The sequence below is a fragment of the Cricetulus griseus genome, chromosome 8, assembly GCF_003668045.3.
Source record: "Cricetulus griseus strain 17A/GY chromosome 8, alternate assembly CriGri-PICRH-1.0, whole genome shotgun sequence".
NCBI lineage: Eukaryota > Metazoa > Chordata > Mammalia > Rodentia > Cricetidae > Cricetulus > Cricetulus griseus.
The window spans coordinates 86,106,889-86,120,870 of record NC_048601.1 but is presented as its reverse complement, the minus strand read 5'-3'; the positions used below and the strand labels follow the sequence as shown (position 1 = coordinate 86,120,870).

Genomic DNA, 13,982 nt, shown 5'->3' with positions numbered 1-13,982 from the left:
TATTCTGCCCTGCAACAGGGTTTGTTTCTTCCCAAGCTCTTCCGATCACTCCCATGATCAGAATTAATGAGGATTGGTCCTGGACTCACCTTGACTGTTTGCTCATTGGTACTTGCGTTAGAGCTGTCACAACTGCTTGTCTCACCTCCTAGACAGGGTCAAGAAGCAGACCTCCCAACTGGATGACACTCAGAAATCATCTACCTACCCGCCTGACCTCCTCTTCATCCTATTGTTTTGTCTAAAAGTATAAAAGAGGTGTATCTTTGTTTACTAGCTGTGATGGATAGTTTTATGTCAATATAAGCTGAAGTCATCTGAGAGAAGGAACCTCAATTGAGAAAATGCCTCTATAACATCAGGCTGTATGCAAGCCTGTAGTGAATTTCCTTAATTAATTGATGGGGGAGGGCCCAACCAATTATGGGTAGGGCCATCTGGGCTGGTGGTCCTGGGTTCTATAAGAAAGCAGGCTGAGCAAGCTATGGAGAGCAAACCAGTATGCAGCAATCTTCCCTGGCTTCTGCATGGAAACTCCTGCCTCCATGTTCTTGCCCTGTTTGAGTTTCTGTTCCAACTTCCACCAGCGATGAATAGTGAATGGGAGTGTAAGCCAAATAACACTCCTCCCTCCGACAAGCTGCTTTGGTCATGGTGTTTCATCATTAGCAATACAAACCCAAACTAAGATACTCACAAAGTCCCAGGGAGCCAGAACTATGGGCTAGGGCAATTGCTTGTGATTTTGGTGTTGGTGGTTGTAGCGGTTCTGAGACAGGGTCATGTTTACATTGCTCAGATTCTCTTCAAGCTCTCCATGTAGCTAGCCCAGGCTGTCTTCAAGCTCTCTGTGTAGCGTACGCTGTATTCAGACTCTTGCTTCTCCTGCCTCTGACTCCTGTATTTGGAATTATGAGTTGTACATCACCCGTCCAGTTGTAATTACTTTTCCTGTTGCTTTTTCTCTGGGGGTTGCTTCTGAGCTGGCCTCCTCCTTCACCCCGCCATTTTTTCTCCAACACGTAGTAACATTTGTTTCTCTCTGTTGCTATTCCTTAAGACCCCCATTCACCCTTTCTGCTTCAACACGGTGTGCCTATCTTGTCTTTCCCAGATTCACTTTTTCATCAAAAGTCATGGCAAGCAGTGAGTTTGGTTTTGTTTTTCAGCAGATGGAGCTACTATATTGTTCAGAGCACAAAGGCCGAGGGAAAAGTTGGAGTCTGGGATCTGTCAGGAGCAAGGGATATCCCTGACCCTGAAGGAAGGGGTTGAGACATCTTTTTGCAGGCATTGGGTGGTCATAGTGTCCTGTGATGGGAGGAAGCAGCTCTTGTGTCTGTTTTCAAATGAGGATGCCAGGCTCCCGGAGGTGCAGGTTACTGTCGTCAGACCTTAGTCTTTGGGTGTTTATGGGGGTGACTGGTAGTTTGCTGGTGACTTGGCAAATATCCATGAGTTGCTCTGTAGGGGACTGGGTGTCAGTTGGGTTTCCTGGCTAGACTGATGTGGGTCACGTGACTTCAAACATGTCTCCTGGCTTCCTCAGCTGAAAGGTTAAGGGAACAATTGTTGGCCTTTTGACTGTGGTTTTTTTTTTTTAAACTTCCGTTTATTTTTAAAGGTTTGTCTTTCATGGCCCCAAGTGTAGGCCAGACACAGAACTCCCGAGCTGGCTTTAGGCAACCTGGATTTCATTGTTACTTATAAAATGAGTCCTTAACCCCAGCCTTAGCTGACCCCACACCAAACTGACAATGCCATCAAGCCCATTGGTTTCATGAAAATGAATTCTGAAATCAGCTTTGGGCCCCTGCCATGGCCATGTAAGGAAGGCAGATGAGCCCAATCTTAATGAGTCCCAGCAGTTTTCTGTTTACAGTGCGTCAGAGAAGGGAAGGTTTTCATTTCTAATGGCCCACAGTGACCCAGACTTCTTCCCTCAGGGTTTGAAGAAGACGTTTGTGACCATGGACCAGGAGCGCCCCCGCTGTGAACTCAGCATCAACAGCAGAAACGATCTCCGGAAAGTTCTACATCTGGAGTTTCTTTACCGGGAAAACAAGGTGCGTGCCTTTTGAGGTGGTGTCCTTGCACCCAGGGCCTGGCAGCTGTGGCAGGAAGTTTGGGGAGTGGCCAAGATGACAACTCTCAGAGTGAACTGAGTGTCTCCTGGTGGGTTTGAAGTCACTTTGTCACACTGAGTCTGGGCCTGCCATGTCTATTCTCTGACAGTTGTTCTCTGTGCTCCCCGTTCCCCTCACACAATGGTATTTTTAGTAAGACTGCTTAAGAATATATTATGCAATCCGTCCATATGTATGTATACACACATATGTATATATAAAGTATCTTGTGACATGTAGGTCAGCAGAGGTGGAAGATAGGTTTAGCACACCCAGGGGTGTGGGAGTTGAGAAAGCCAAGGGGACATGTTTTCTTGAGGTATGGAAGGTCCCCTGCCCAGACCCCTGCTCCACCTGCTGCTGTCACAGTGCCCTGGAGGCTTCTTCCATGCCCTATATTTGAAGTAGAACATTTTGTTTCAGTAATGTCTGTCTCACTTATGCCCATTGACTTAGTTGATGGGCAGAGACTGTGATATGATGGAGTTTGCCCTCTGGGGAGTGCTGTGAGCCAAAGTAGCCATTTGACATCTGACAGTCATTTATGGGCTAGGGTAGAGATTCTTTTTTTTCTTTTTGTTTCTTGAGACATAGTCTTATTCTTTAGCGAAGGCTGGGCCAAAACTCACTATGTAGATCAGGCTAGCCTCAAACCATGCAATTCTGCTATGCCTTTCTGAGTACTGGAATTACAAGTATGTGTGCTACTAGGCTCAACATTGGGCTAGAGATTGATTTTCAAAGGAAGTCTTTCCTAACGCTTGGGAGGCAGAGGAAGGCAGATCTTTGTGAGTTTGAGGCCAGTCTGGTCTACAGAGTGCATTCTAGATCAGCCAGGGATGCACAGAGAAACCCTGTCTCGAAAAACTAAAATAAAACAAAACAAAAAACCAAAAACAAAACCATCCCCCCCAATAAACCTGAAAAACAACAACAACAACAATAACAACAAAGAAATCTTGGGTTGGGGAGATGGCTTGGTGGTAAGAGTTTGAGTATCCAACAACCACTTAAAAAGCTGGCTTGGCTGTGCATTCCTCTTATACCAGAATTAGGGGGTAGAGACAGGCAGATCCTAGGAATTTGCTGGCTAGCCAGCTTCCTGTGCAGTGAGATACCTTGTCTCAAGGTAATAAGGCAGACAATGATAATTCCCTCCAGCCTTCACATGCCTGTGAACTGCCATGCACACCTTATTTAAGCTCGGCCATGTGGCAGTACCTTTATTAGCATGGCATGTTCATCTCCTGCTCTCTCTGCGTCTGACTGGCGACTCCTCACTTGGCCCTTCTCCTTCCTATCTTTAGTTTGTTTGCCCCACCTATACTGCCTGCTTTTCTACTGGCCAATCAGCTCTTTTTAAAAGCCAATTGGAGTGACAAATCTTTACAGTGTATGAGAGGATTATTCCACAGCATGAAATGAAATCCTAACTCATTGAATGGACATGTAGGAATGAACACAAGATTATTTGGAATACCCATTGAAATCTCCAGGTGTCTTGACAACTAACCCACAGTGTATGGTATGGCAGAGAGGACCTTGGGTCAGGCTGTCCTGTGTAAGTGCAAGATGGTTTTTCAGGCTGGCCTGCAGTCCCCAGCCACTGGTCCCCAGCTTATAGCAACTCTGCCTGAAGGACCCCTTGTGATCTATTTGAGACAAGTGAGGTCCACCAGAGACTGAGGCATCCCGAAGGATTTGTCCTCTTGTCCTCCATACAGTCATGTGTGCAGTCCTGGATGAGGGACGCAGTGACTTAGCAGCAATGTGCCCTGCAGTTGCTGGATTTGGAGGCAAGGGCCTGGGATATTCATGTTAGGGAGATGTTTAATGGGGACTGGGACCTTTGCCCAGAAAATCCAAAGAACCGTTTTGGTTCCCTGGGATTTTATGTACAACTGCTTTCACCTAATTTCTCAGAAGTATCATGTCATTTATTTTTATTTTTTCACCACACCATAGTCTAACCATTATCTTCAAAACTCAAGGTATCATCAGACCTGGGTAAATTCCCAGTTATTTGACATACACAGTTTTTAGCCAGGCTAGAATAAATTGGATACTATGTTTTAAAGAAAAGTATACTTATTAGTCATCTGTTGCAGGTAGTTTTGAGACTCACTGAGCCCAGAGCTCACCTGACCCCAGGGAAGCTCTCAGTTCAGTATGAATGTTTCCACTTCCTCGTTTTTCCTGACAATTGCTAGATTGGAAAACTTATGTAAGACTGAGGTTTGGGGAAATGGCATTAGCTTCACCTCAAGGTTGTGTTCACTGTGAGCTTAGTGATATAAAAACTCACAAAAGTGTAAAGTGGGCAGCCCAGGACCCCAGAGCACTTCACTGAGAGAAAAGGCAAGACATTTGAAATAAATTGCATGTTTTCTTCAACTTGATTTATTGTAATCTTAGCTTAGACCAAGACAAAATAAACTCTTTGGTCTTATAAAAACTGAGTAAATAAACACATTATTCCTGACTTTAATTATCTGATAAGGCTGTTGAACTCAGAGTTGTCCACTGGTCATGGATCTTGGCCAGAGAGGAATAACAGGGGAAGGACTTGGCCTGTGCTGAGGGCTCCACACCAGGCCCTTCATCAGATACTTGGCTGCTCTGGCTTGGCATACACCACATGCAAGCCTGTGTCTGGCCACAGCTCAGCAGGACCGTGTGCTCCCATCTCCCATCTCTTGGGGTGGGACTGACACATGGCCTGATTCCTGAAACCAGCCTGTGGATCACTGCTTAGACAACTAGGTATCTGTTCAGATTATTTGGGAGGAAGGGTTTAGGAGAAATCAAACCTCTAACTCTTGCTGTTTGAGTTTAGTAAGTCTCAGTTGATCATGTATATATACATAAAAAAAGAAATCCAAAAAACTTCTAAAGCAAATACATATGCTGGCAAGGCTGGAAAACACTGATACCATCTATTGCTTGAAGAGTTCCTTCACATACTCTTTTTTTTTAATCCCTGGGGTATAACCTGAATCAGTTCCAGATGACTCTTTGCTTTTAACCTCTTGCTCCAAGTTCTCCAATCAGTAGTGGTCAATGCTAAAGAAGGGTCATCCACTGTGTTATTTATCTTTGCCTTTGCTATGACAAAATACCTCACAGAAATGATGTAAAGGATGAAAAGTTTCCTTGGGAATCACGATTTTAGATATTTTGGCCCATCACGATGGAGAAGATTCGGTGGCTAGAGAGTGAGTTGGCTTATAACATGTTGTAGACCAGAAACAAAGAACGTGAGGCTGGAATCAGGGGCAGGTGTGACCTTCAAGACCTTCAAAATCCTGCCCCTTTTCATCTATTTCTGCCAGCCAGGCCCCAACTTCTAAAGACTCTACAAACTTCAAAATAGTGCCACAAGCTGGTAACCAGGTACCCAAAACATGAGACTTTGGGGGGACATCCAGGTTTAAGTAATAACACCCAGCAATAAATATTAAGGCCTCAACTGTTTCTTGGCTCTACAGAGGCCAGGCAGATGGTAGAAGGAGAGAATTGATTAAGTGGTCTTCTGATTTTCACACACTTGCAGTGGCATTCCCCCCTTATAATGAAGTGTAATGCAAAATTAAATTCAAACTATTTTCTAAATTAAAGGATATCTCTCTTCTAGTTGTTTCCCTAGGGCAAGAATGCAAAAGGAGATTAGCTTTGGCTAGCTCTCTGTTCACATCACAGGATGTTAGTTCTTTCAGAGTAGAAATTGTGTCTTTGTCTCTGAATCCCTACCCAGTACAGTGCCTGGTACACAAGAATAAGTAAATGTGTGTTTGCTGGATGTGTGTAGTGTGATGGAAAAGCTGGTACCCTTACGTCAAAGAACTGGGATGGTCATCTTTTCACCCTTCTCCTAATGCTGTACATTCAATTAATGTATTTTTTTTCCTTCCCAATGATAGGCAAAGGAAAAGCCTCTAAAAACAAACCTTGAGCTCATTACCAGATATTTTCTGGACCATTCTGGGAACACAGACGACTTAAGTCAAGAAACCCTGATCCCTGCACTCCCAGTTCCAAAGACAAATAATAAATTGCCTTCAAGCTGCTTGGAGACCACATTGGTGAATATATACGATCTTTCAGATGAAGACACAGGAAGACGAACCTCATGGTCAGAAGCAGGCAAAGCCAGGTAGCTGCCTCTTCCTCCTCCTCTTCACTCTGCCCAGCAGCTTGTATTGCTGCTGTAACAAATCACAGTGACTTGTTGATTGATGCCAGTGAGTGTTTTCTGGGAAACAGAACCATATCCACCTTCCTTAAAGTCAGCTGGGCCTAAAAGGCAGCCATTCTTACAAACCACCTTCACAGAAACACCCAGCCTTCTCTTAGATTCAGCGTCCGTGTATTCATTTTGGCCCCTTTTGTTCTCCTCAGCCCATGGGATGGTCCTGCCCGAATCAGGGTAGGTCTTTTCCTATTCAGTTAAACCTTTCTGGAAATGCTCTCATAGATGCACCCAGAGGTGTGCCTCACCAGTCTCCCAGTCGTGTTGACAATGAGGATTAACTGACACAGATCTCACAGTTAGAACTTCGAGGGATCTGGACATGCATATCTTTGAGTGTCACTGTTCAGTTTACCATACCATATGTTTCTAATTCTCTGTCACAGCGCCATGCTAGTTTCTCCAAAAGGCCATGAGAGAGGACCGTTTTGTGAAGGTGTTTACTTATGATTCAGGAGGTTGACTTTATATCCCGTGATTCCCAAGGTTCAGGGACTTGCTTTGATTTTCTTTGAAACAGGTATATAGTATTCATAACTGAACCTCCCGTCTTTGGAGAACAGTTCTCCCGATTTGCAGTGATCATATAGTACATGTGGTCTCCAATGGTGTGTATAACTTACATGATCACATACTGTATGAAGTCACCAATAGTGGGTTAGCTTCTGGGGAATGGGTCTTTTCTTCCACTGACGGAAAAGCTTTTATTTCTGATGGCTGGAAAAGCTCAGTGCATGAATGTCAAGCTAAGAAGGGGTGAGGCCACTATAAAAAAGTAACCTGAGGCTTTAAACATGAAAGTCAGGAGGGTGGCATAAAGGTGGCTCCTTTTGCAAGGGCATTTGCTGCCTGGTTGGGAAAGTCATTATTTCTGAGACAATGACCAAATCACAATGAGGTAATTGAAGCCTCCAGGTCTTAATCCTGCCATTTTCTCAAACCTGATTCACCTTGGTGTCATTTATGCTTCCTTGCCCTCCCCCGCCTCTCTCCATCCTGTCAGATCTTGGTTCCTAGCATGCTAAATGCTTCTGCCCTTCCAGACCTGATGACAAAGGCTTCTGTTCACATGCTCATCTTTTTTTCCATGTGTAACTCTTGTGAGTGCTGTCCTGGGCTCCATGAGGAGGTCAGCACATCCACAGATTCTGCCCTGGCCTGGACAGTGTGAGCTTTCCTCAGTCCACACTGGGAAGGTCACTCCTTCCTTGAAGGTCAAGAGGCACTTCCTGGAGCGTTTAGGAGAAACCCCAAGTACCTTTGGATAACTTTGTAAGTCTGTCCCAGCCCAGCCCCCACTGTTCACTGAGCTAGTTCCCTCCCAGGCCTGTGTGTTGTGTTTTAGGAACTCCCCAAGTAGTCTCTCCAGATCCCTCTGCCCTTCCTTGGCCTTATCTTCTGCCTGGCATTCCCCAACAAGGGCACAAGCAACTGCTGCTTTCATGTGTGACCCAAGGCTTGCTGGGAGGTATGGCATAGTGTAGCTGTCGGTACCATGTGTACCAGGGACCAGGGGAAGAAATCTGGGGTCAGCAGAGTGCAGATCTCTGAGAAGCCCAGGCAAAGCTCCCTTTTACCTCCATCCTGTCCTTTATCCTTCTTGATTTATTTTTCTTTTGAGATTCAAAGTCTGGTCATTTCTTTGTTACTCTTAAAGACTTGTTTTTGACTGGTCTCAGACTTCAAAGTAGAAGCACTCCATGAGGACAACCTACATCTCTTGGCAATCTGTTCCTGGCCTTTTTCACTGGCTGCCTTCACTTCCTTGGCCACAAGTTTAGCATATTTTATAGTCTCCTCATTTGTCTTAGTGTGTTGTTTCCTCAGAGCAAAGTGTTGGCATCTGTGTTGCAGGACATGTGGAGTGCTGAATCTTGGGTGCTTTGGTGCTGGACGTCCTACTTTGTTTAAGGGCTTTCTGACAACATATTGTAGGACATGGTCTTCTTTAGAGAGATTGAATGGTTTTAGGAATCTGATAGCTCTTGGGGGCCCCAACTGCTGAGGCACACAGTAGAATCTGTCAGTCTAGGAATCGACTTCCTCCTCTTCCTCCTCTCCTTCCTCTTCTTCTTTCTCCTCTTCCTCTTCTTTTTCATCTCCCTCCTCCTTTCTCTTTTTTCCTCTTCCTCTTCTTCCTCCGTCTCCTCTTTCCTCCTCCTCCTCCTCCTCCTCCTCCTCCTCCTCCTCCTCCTCTCATTTGAGAACACTCAGATTGGCATCAGCATGCATCCCTAAACAGACCTGAGCTTCCTCTCTCCAGGTCTTGGTCTATAACAAGAATGCCCTTCTCCACCGCAGATGCATTCTGCCTTGGGTCAAGATACCTTGCTTCGTGGGAAAACCTTGTTTGTCATTTCCACTAATTTGGACGACATAACCCTTCCACTCTTTACCTGGTACTTAGCCGAAGTGTGTGTGGCCCTGTGCTTCTCATAGAAAGCACCAAGTGTGTGTTCAGCATCCACTTGAGTGAGTTTCTGACCGCCAGTGGTTGGGAAGGTGATACTCAGTTTCATCTCAACGTTGCTGACACCTAGGAGGCACCACAAAAGAGGGCACTTCTTGCTCCTTTTTAGTTTCCCACTTTTGTCGTTTGCATCCTTTCCCTCCCCTCCTGCCTTGCAAGCACACAAATACACATCTACACACCTATGCAGCTTTCCTGAACACCTGGAAATGTTGGCCCCAGGTGTGCTGCTCTCCATGTACAGAAAGGCCGAGTTCCACATGCTCAGCACTGCACTGCAGTTTTCTTCCTTTATCATTTGAGTCTGCAGGAGCCAAGCTGCTCTTCAGTCTTCAGCCATTAGGACTTAGGATCCCTTTGTGGATCATCGTCTCTGACTTTTCCTGTACCCTGCTGCACCTGCCCTGACACCAAAGAAGTGCTTCCTATTCCTTACCTTGCTGGCAGAGCCTTGGCTCATTTCCAGTTATATATTCATGAATGATGACTAATTGTGGGGTTTATTATTATCATCCACTTGGAGGCTCCATCTTAATGGAAATATTATGTTTTTGCAGGCATGACAATTTTGATGGGGACACACTTGGTAATTTCATATCACCCAAAAAAAGCCCATACAAAAGTAAGCCTGTACACACAGTCGCTGGTGACAGTCTCCCTTTGGTTCCTGCATGGGAGAAGGTGGAGCAGCTTCATTCATCAGAGCCATGCATAGATGTGAAGAGGCCAGTGGAGAGGACCAGGCCAAAGTCTGGCCTGATTGTCCGAGGCATGATGGCTGGGCCCGTCGCCAGCTCCCCACAGGTGGGACTGCCCTTCTTTCTGTTTTCTGTAGACTAGAGAGTGAGATATGGCTTCAGGCACTGCTGGCTGGGAAAGGGATGCATGTGGGGACAGGAAGAATGCCTGTCTGTTTCTCCTTGGCTCTACTTTCAATGACCCTGTGGATCCCCAGTAGGCTTTGCCACCTCCCTGCCCTCTACCTGAGTTAGTGAAATGGATTCTTTGATTTCATCTCCCCTAACTGCGAGTGAAGACGCATGTTCCTGGCTTTGTCTTTGCAGTTCTAGAGTAGGATAACTCCCCTAGACTAGGCGATATCATTGCTTACCACCATGGTTAAAGGGGAGTAGAAACCCTGGTCCTAAAGCTATCATTTACTTTCATTTTTCTTTCTTTCAGAAAAATTGTAAAAATTTCATTGATTGCTTGGTGGTTTCCTTTAAGGAGGGATCATGATTAGGTGGAAGGGTACACCAAGTAAGTAAGAGAATAGTGTGGAAGAAGTTTTCTAAACAATAAATGGGAAAATAGCAGCATCACACCTAGTATCAGTAACATAAGGGGCCAGGTAGACCAACACTGGTTGTCTGTGGAATGCCACCCCCTTCTCTCTTAGCTGTGTGTCCATGTCAGATAAATGTGTTGATGCTGGCATTAGTCTTTCCACTCTTGTGGGGTTAGGACACAACCCTCTCCCTGCCTCAGCCACGCCCATGGGACCTTTGATCAAGGTTTTCATTTCTCTTGGCTGAGGTTCTTGTTGGACGGCTATCTGAAATCACCGGGGAATCTCTGCATTTCTGTATTCTTATCTTGGTGTGTTGATGAAGGAGTGAGAGTCTGCTCCCCTCTGTGTGGTCCATGCTATACCTTGGTGCTGCGTCCCACTTAAGGCAAATTTTCTGTCAAAGAAGGAAATTCATAAACTGGACCATGTTCAGAGGAAAGTGGCTAGCAAGGTTGGAGAGAAGTCAGGAGAAAACTTAGTCTTTGGAGGTGTTGAATCTTGAAAGGATAATTCTTATTGGCAGAATGTAAGAGATTTCTTGTAATGTGGAAGGAGGAATAGCCTGTCTCATCCCTGAGTGGCAAATATATGTCTTTTAGACATTGGTGCCATCTTGTAATGAATGCCTTGCTCTGGCAGGCATCACTAGTCAGACCTTGTTCTCTCTCTCTCTCTCTCTCTCTCTCTCTCTCTCTCTCTCTCTCTCTCTCTCTCTCTCTCTCTCTCTCTCCTGTCAGATCTCTCTGGGTACCTTGAATGGTTACCACCAGTGGAGTGATATGATGGCATCATGAGAGGGACTCTATTAGCTATCTTAGGTTTAGTCTGAGGCTCCTGAGGGCTGTCACATTTGTGTGTGGCACATGGTATTTGCTCATGGACTTTTGCAGGGTGGAGTGGTGCAGAGTCTCCCGAGGGCTCTGGGAAGCACTACTGTACCCCTGATTGGAAGTTAGCATGAGAATTGTATTGTTAGGACGGCCTCAGTGGGGACAGGATGTTATTTTTCCTGCTGAAGACATGTCAGAGGGGGCCTATCTAGTTGACAGTATAGATTTCAGCAGTGGCCTTCAGACCTTTTAGTCTCAGGATCTCCTTGTGCATTTAACATTGAGGATCCCTATAGACTCTGTTTATGGGACTGTATCCTTTGATATTTGCTATTCTGAAAATTAAAACTTGGGTCTGGAGAGATAGCTCTGTGCTTAAGTGTACTTGGTGTTCCTCCAGAGGACCTGAGTTCAATTTCCAGCACCCCCCATCTTGGGTTGCTCAAGGTTAACCGCCTGTAACTCCAGTTCCAGGGGATCTGACCCCCCTCTTCTGGCCTCATGTAGCCCAGGCTGGCCACAGACTTGCTATCTAGCTGAGGATAATCTTTAGCTTCTGACCTTCCTGCTTCTGTTTCCCAACTGCTGGGTGTCACATCTGGTACATGTGGCCCTGGGGCTCAAACCCAGGACTTCACATTTGCTGGGCATGTACACTGTCAAACCAAGCTACACCCCCTGCCTTAATGTGGAACCTTCAACCACGGAAATGTGCTTTTTGTACTTTATCAGTTCCCATAGGTCTGGCATGCATGTTGAATCTTTTATTCCTGTGTGTTAAGTAGCATGATGCACCAGTCATTTGAAATATATTGGTTACTGAGTTATATAGATCTTTTAAATGGGGACACACAGTTCATTATATGGAAGAAAATAAATAAAAAACAGCACATTTGTTGATGTGACCACCAAAGATTTCAGGAATTTTAAGTCCCTCCAACACCCCCCCCCCAAAGTTCTTGATGGTTGATGTATGTAGGATTCCCGAAAGTTTTGGTTCTTACTCTGCAGCTTGTATTTTATTGCTGAAAACAGTACAGCATTTGTTTCCCTTGGTGTGACAGGCTCAGTTTATTTTCAAGAAATGCCTGCCAAATTCCAAGTCTGAATCACCATGTTCTGTCTGCCATTCCCTGAAAATAACAGCAAGTTCACTTCATTCACAGTTAGATGGTTACACAAGCTGTAGCCACTATCCTTCCCTGGGGGAGTGGGCGTATGTACCTCCCGTTTGGTTGCATGGGATACTGAAGAGATGTGTGCTGTGCACTCTAGGCTGAATGGGGTTAATAATGCTTAGTAATAAAAGCTTCCGTGGGCCTGTTCTTAAGTCAAGTCAGTACTATAGTTGCTCCTTAAAGTTTAGATTTGTGTACAAAGCCAGTTTTTCCTAGTGTTGCTGTGCATACGCAGGTCACACTTCGTAAAGGTGAATTGGGTCACATTTCCACTGTCTCTGTCAGTTAGTTGCCTGCCACTCTAGCAAGGTGTCTGAGGATGACTATCCCATAAACAGGGTGATTAAGTCATAGTGTTGGAGTCTCAGAGTCTTAAGATTCCTGTCTGCTCGGACTCCCGTGAAGACCTTTTGTCTACATTATGGCATGGCAGACGCCATCATGGCAGGAGTACTTGTGGGAGAGGCAGGCTGTGTGTATGAAACAGGGAATCAGGGGGAGGTGCCGGGTTCTTTTGCAACGAACCATTCTTTTAGGAATTTATCTGGTCCCGTGAGGTCAGTATTGATCCCTTCAAAGAGCGGTGCCTCGGATCCAGCTGCCTTCTGCTGGGCCCACCATTTCCAGCCTCCGTCACCTAAACGCCACCAGCCTCACAGCGTGTGCACCTTGGAGGACACCCTCAAGTCATAACTAATATCTAGTTACTTTAAGATTTGGTTTGAACTCCTGAAAGGGTCTGGGGACCCCTAGACTTTGAGAACCAGTGGTTCAGTGGGGTGCCGGGGTCCTGTCTCCCACCAAGATGCTTCACTCCTTTAGTGTGCAGGTGAGACTTGATGAGAAGGATGTGATGGGATCCGCCTCTTCCTAGGGGCGTTGCTGCAGCGCTCTTTGCTAGTTGTTTGGGGGAAGTGAGGGTTCCTTTGTGATACATGAATTCTGTGAAGCGCCTTGAATAGTGGTTGCTGTGGTTTTCTGGTAGGGTTTGGCATTTTGGCCACGTGTGCTGGTTGCTTGAGAGAAAGGATTCAAGACCTGCTGGGTATTTGGCAATTTTTATTAGTAAGTTGTGGATGAGGTAAGAGGCCTCGTGTGTCTCCTTGGGAATGGTGACTAATGTCTTCACTGCTCTATTCAGCTATGCCCTGGGCAGCTTGGGAGAAGATTTATAGAACCTATAGGCAGCTTTGGAGAAGATTTATAGAACCTGGTCATTTCCACGTGGTCAGAAAACTACAAAATTAGCTCTCCTTATTCCAGCCCAGGTTACCACTGGCCCCTGAGTTGTTTCTGGAAATGCTTAAGGATCCTGAAGTCTGAACCAAGGCAAAGCCCCCAGGTGTATTTCATGTCTCTGCAGCACTTCTCCATCCATTGCCCCAATGCTTACTAGCAGAGGGTCCCATTTCTTCAGCAAATCACCAATAGGAGGTGGGTAGTCCACCTGACTCTATTAGATCCCTTTTTTTCCAAATAGACAAATCTTGAGTGCTAAGGCTGAGCTGGGGTCTCCATGGACACCAGGGGTGATTGAAGAATGGCTTTGGCCATCCTGATCTACCAGCAGGAGAGACAGGGAGTGAGAGTGGCCTGCTGTGCACTAGGACAGTATCCTGTCCTATGCATGGTTAGAAGAGGAGGGCGACAAGCCCCTCCTCCCTCACCCCAAACCTGGAGACCAAAGGTATTTTGGATTTAGAATGTTTGATTATATTTCTGAAAGTTATCATAGTGTATTTGTCACAAAGCACATAGCTCCATGAGCAAAACCAAGTATCTTCATAGCTAAGCATGAGGATATTAACCTCTTAAAAACTCAGCAGCCCCATCCTAAC

At 45.6% G+C, this 13,982-nt stretch overlaps 1 protein-coding gene across 6 annotated transcripts in view; it reads left to right on the top strand.

Annotated features, from left to right (window-relative positions):
- Nucleotides 1–13,982, top strand: part of Mindy4 (MINDY lysine 48 deubiquitinase 4) — a 149,145-nt gene that overhangs the window by 30,477 nt on the left and 104,686 nt on the right. For all 6 annotated transcript variants that reach the window (XM_035448554.1, XM_035448552.1, XM_027429692.2 and 3 more), the window contains 3 exons: nt 1,947–2,066; nt 6,047–6,279; nt 9,403–9,649. In XM_035448554.1, coding sequence (XP_035304445.1) covers nt 1,947–2,066; nt 6,047–6,279; nt 9,403–9,649 — 600 coding nt within the window. The remainder of the gene's footprint in view (nt 1–1,946; nt 2,067–6,046; nt 6,280–9,402; nt 9,650–13,982) is intronic.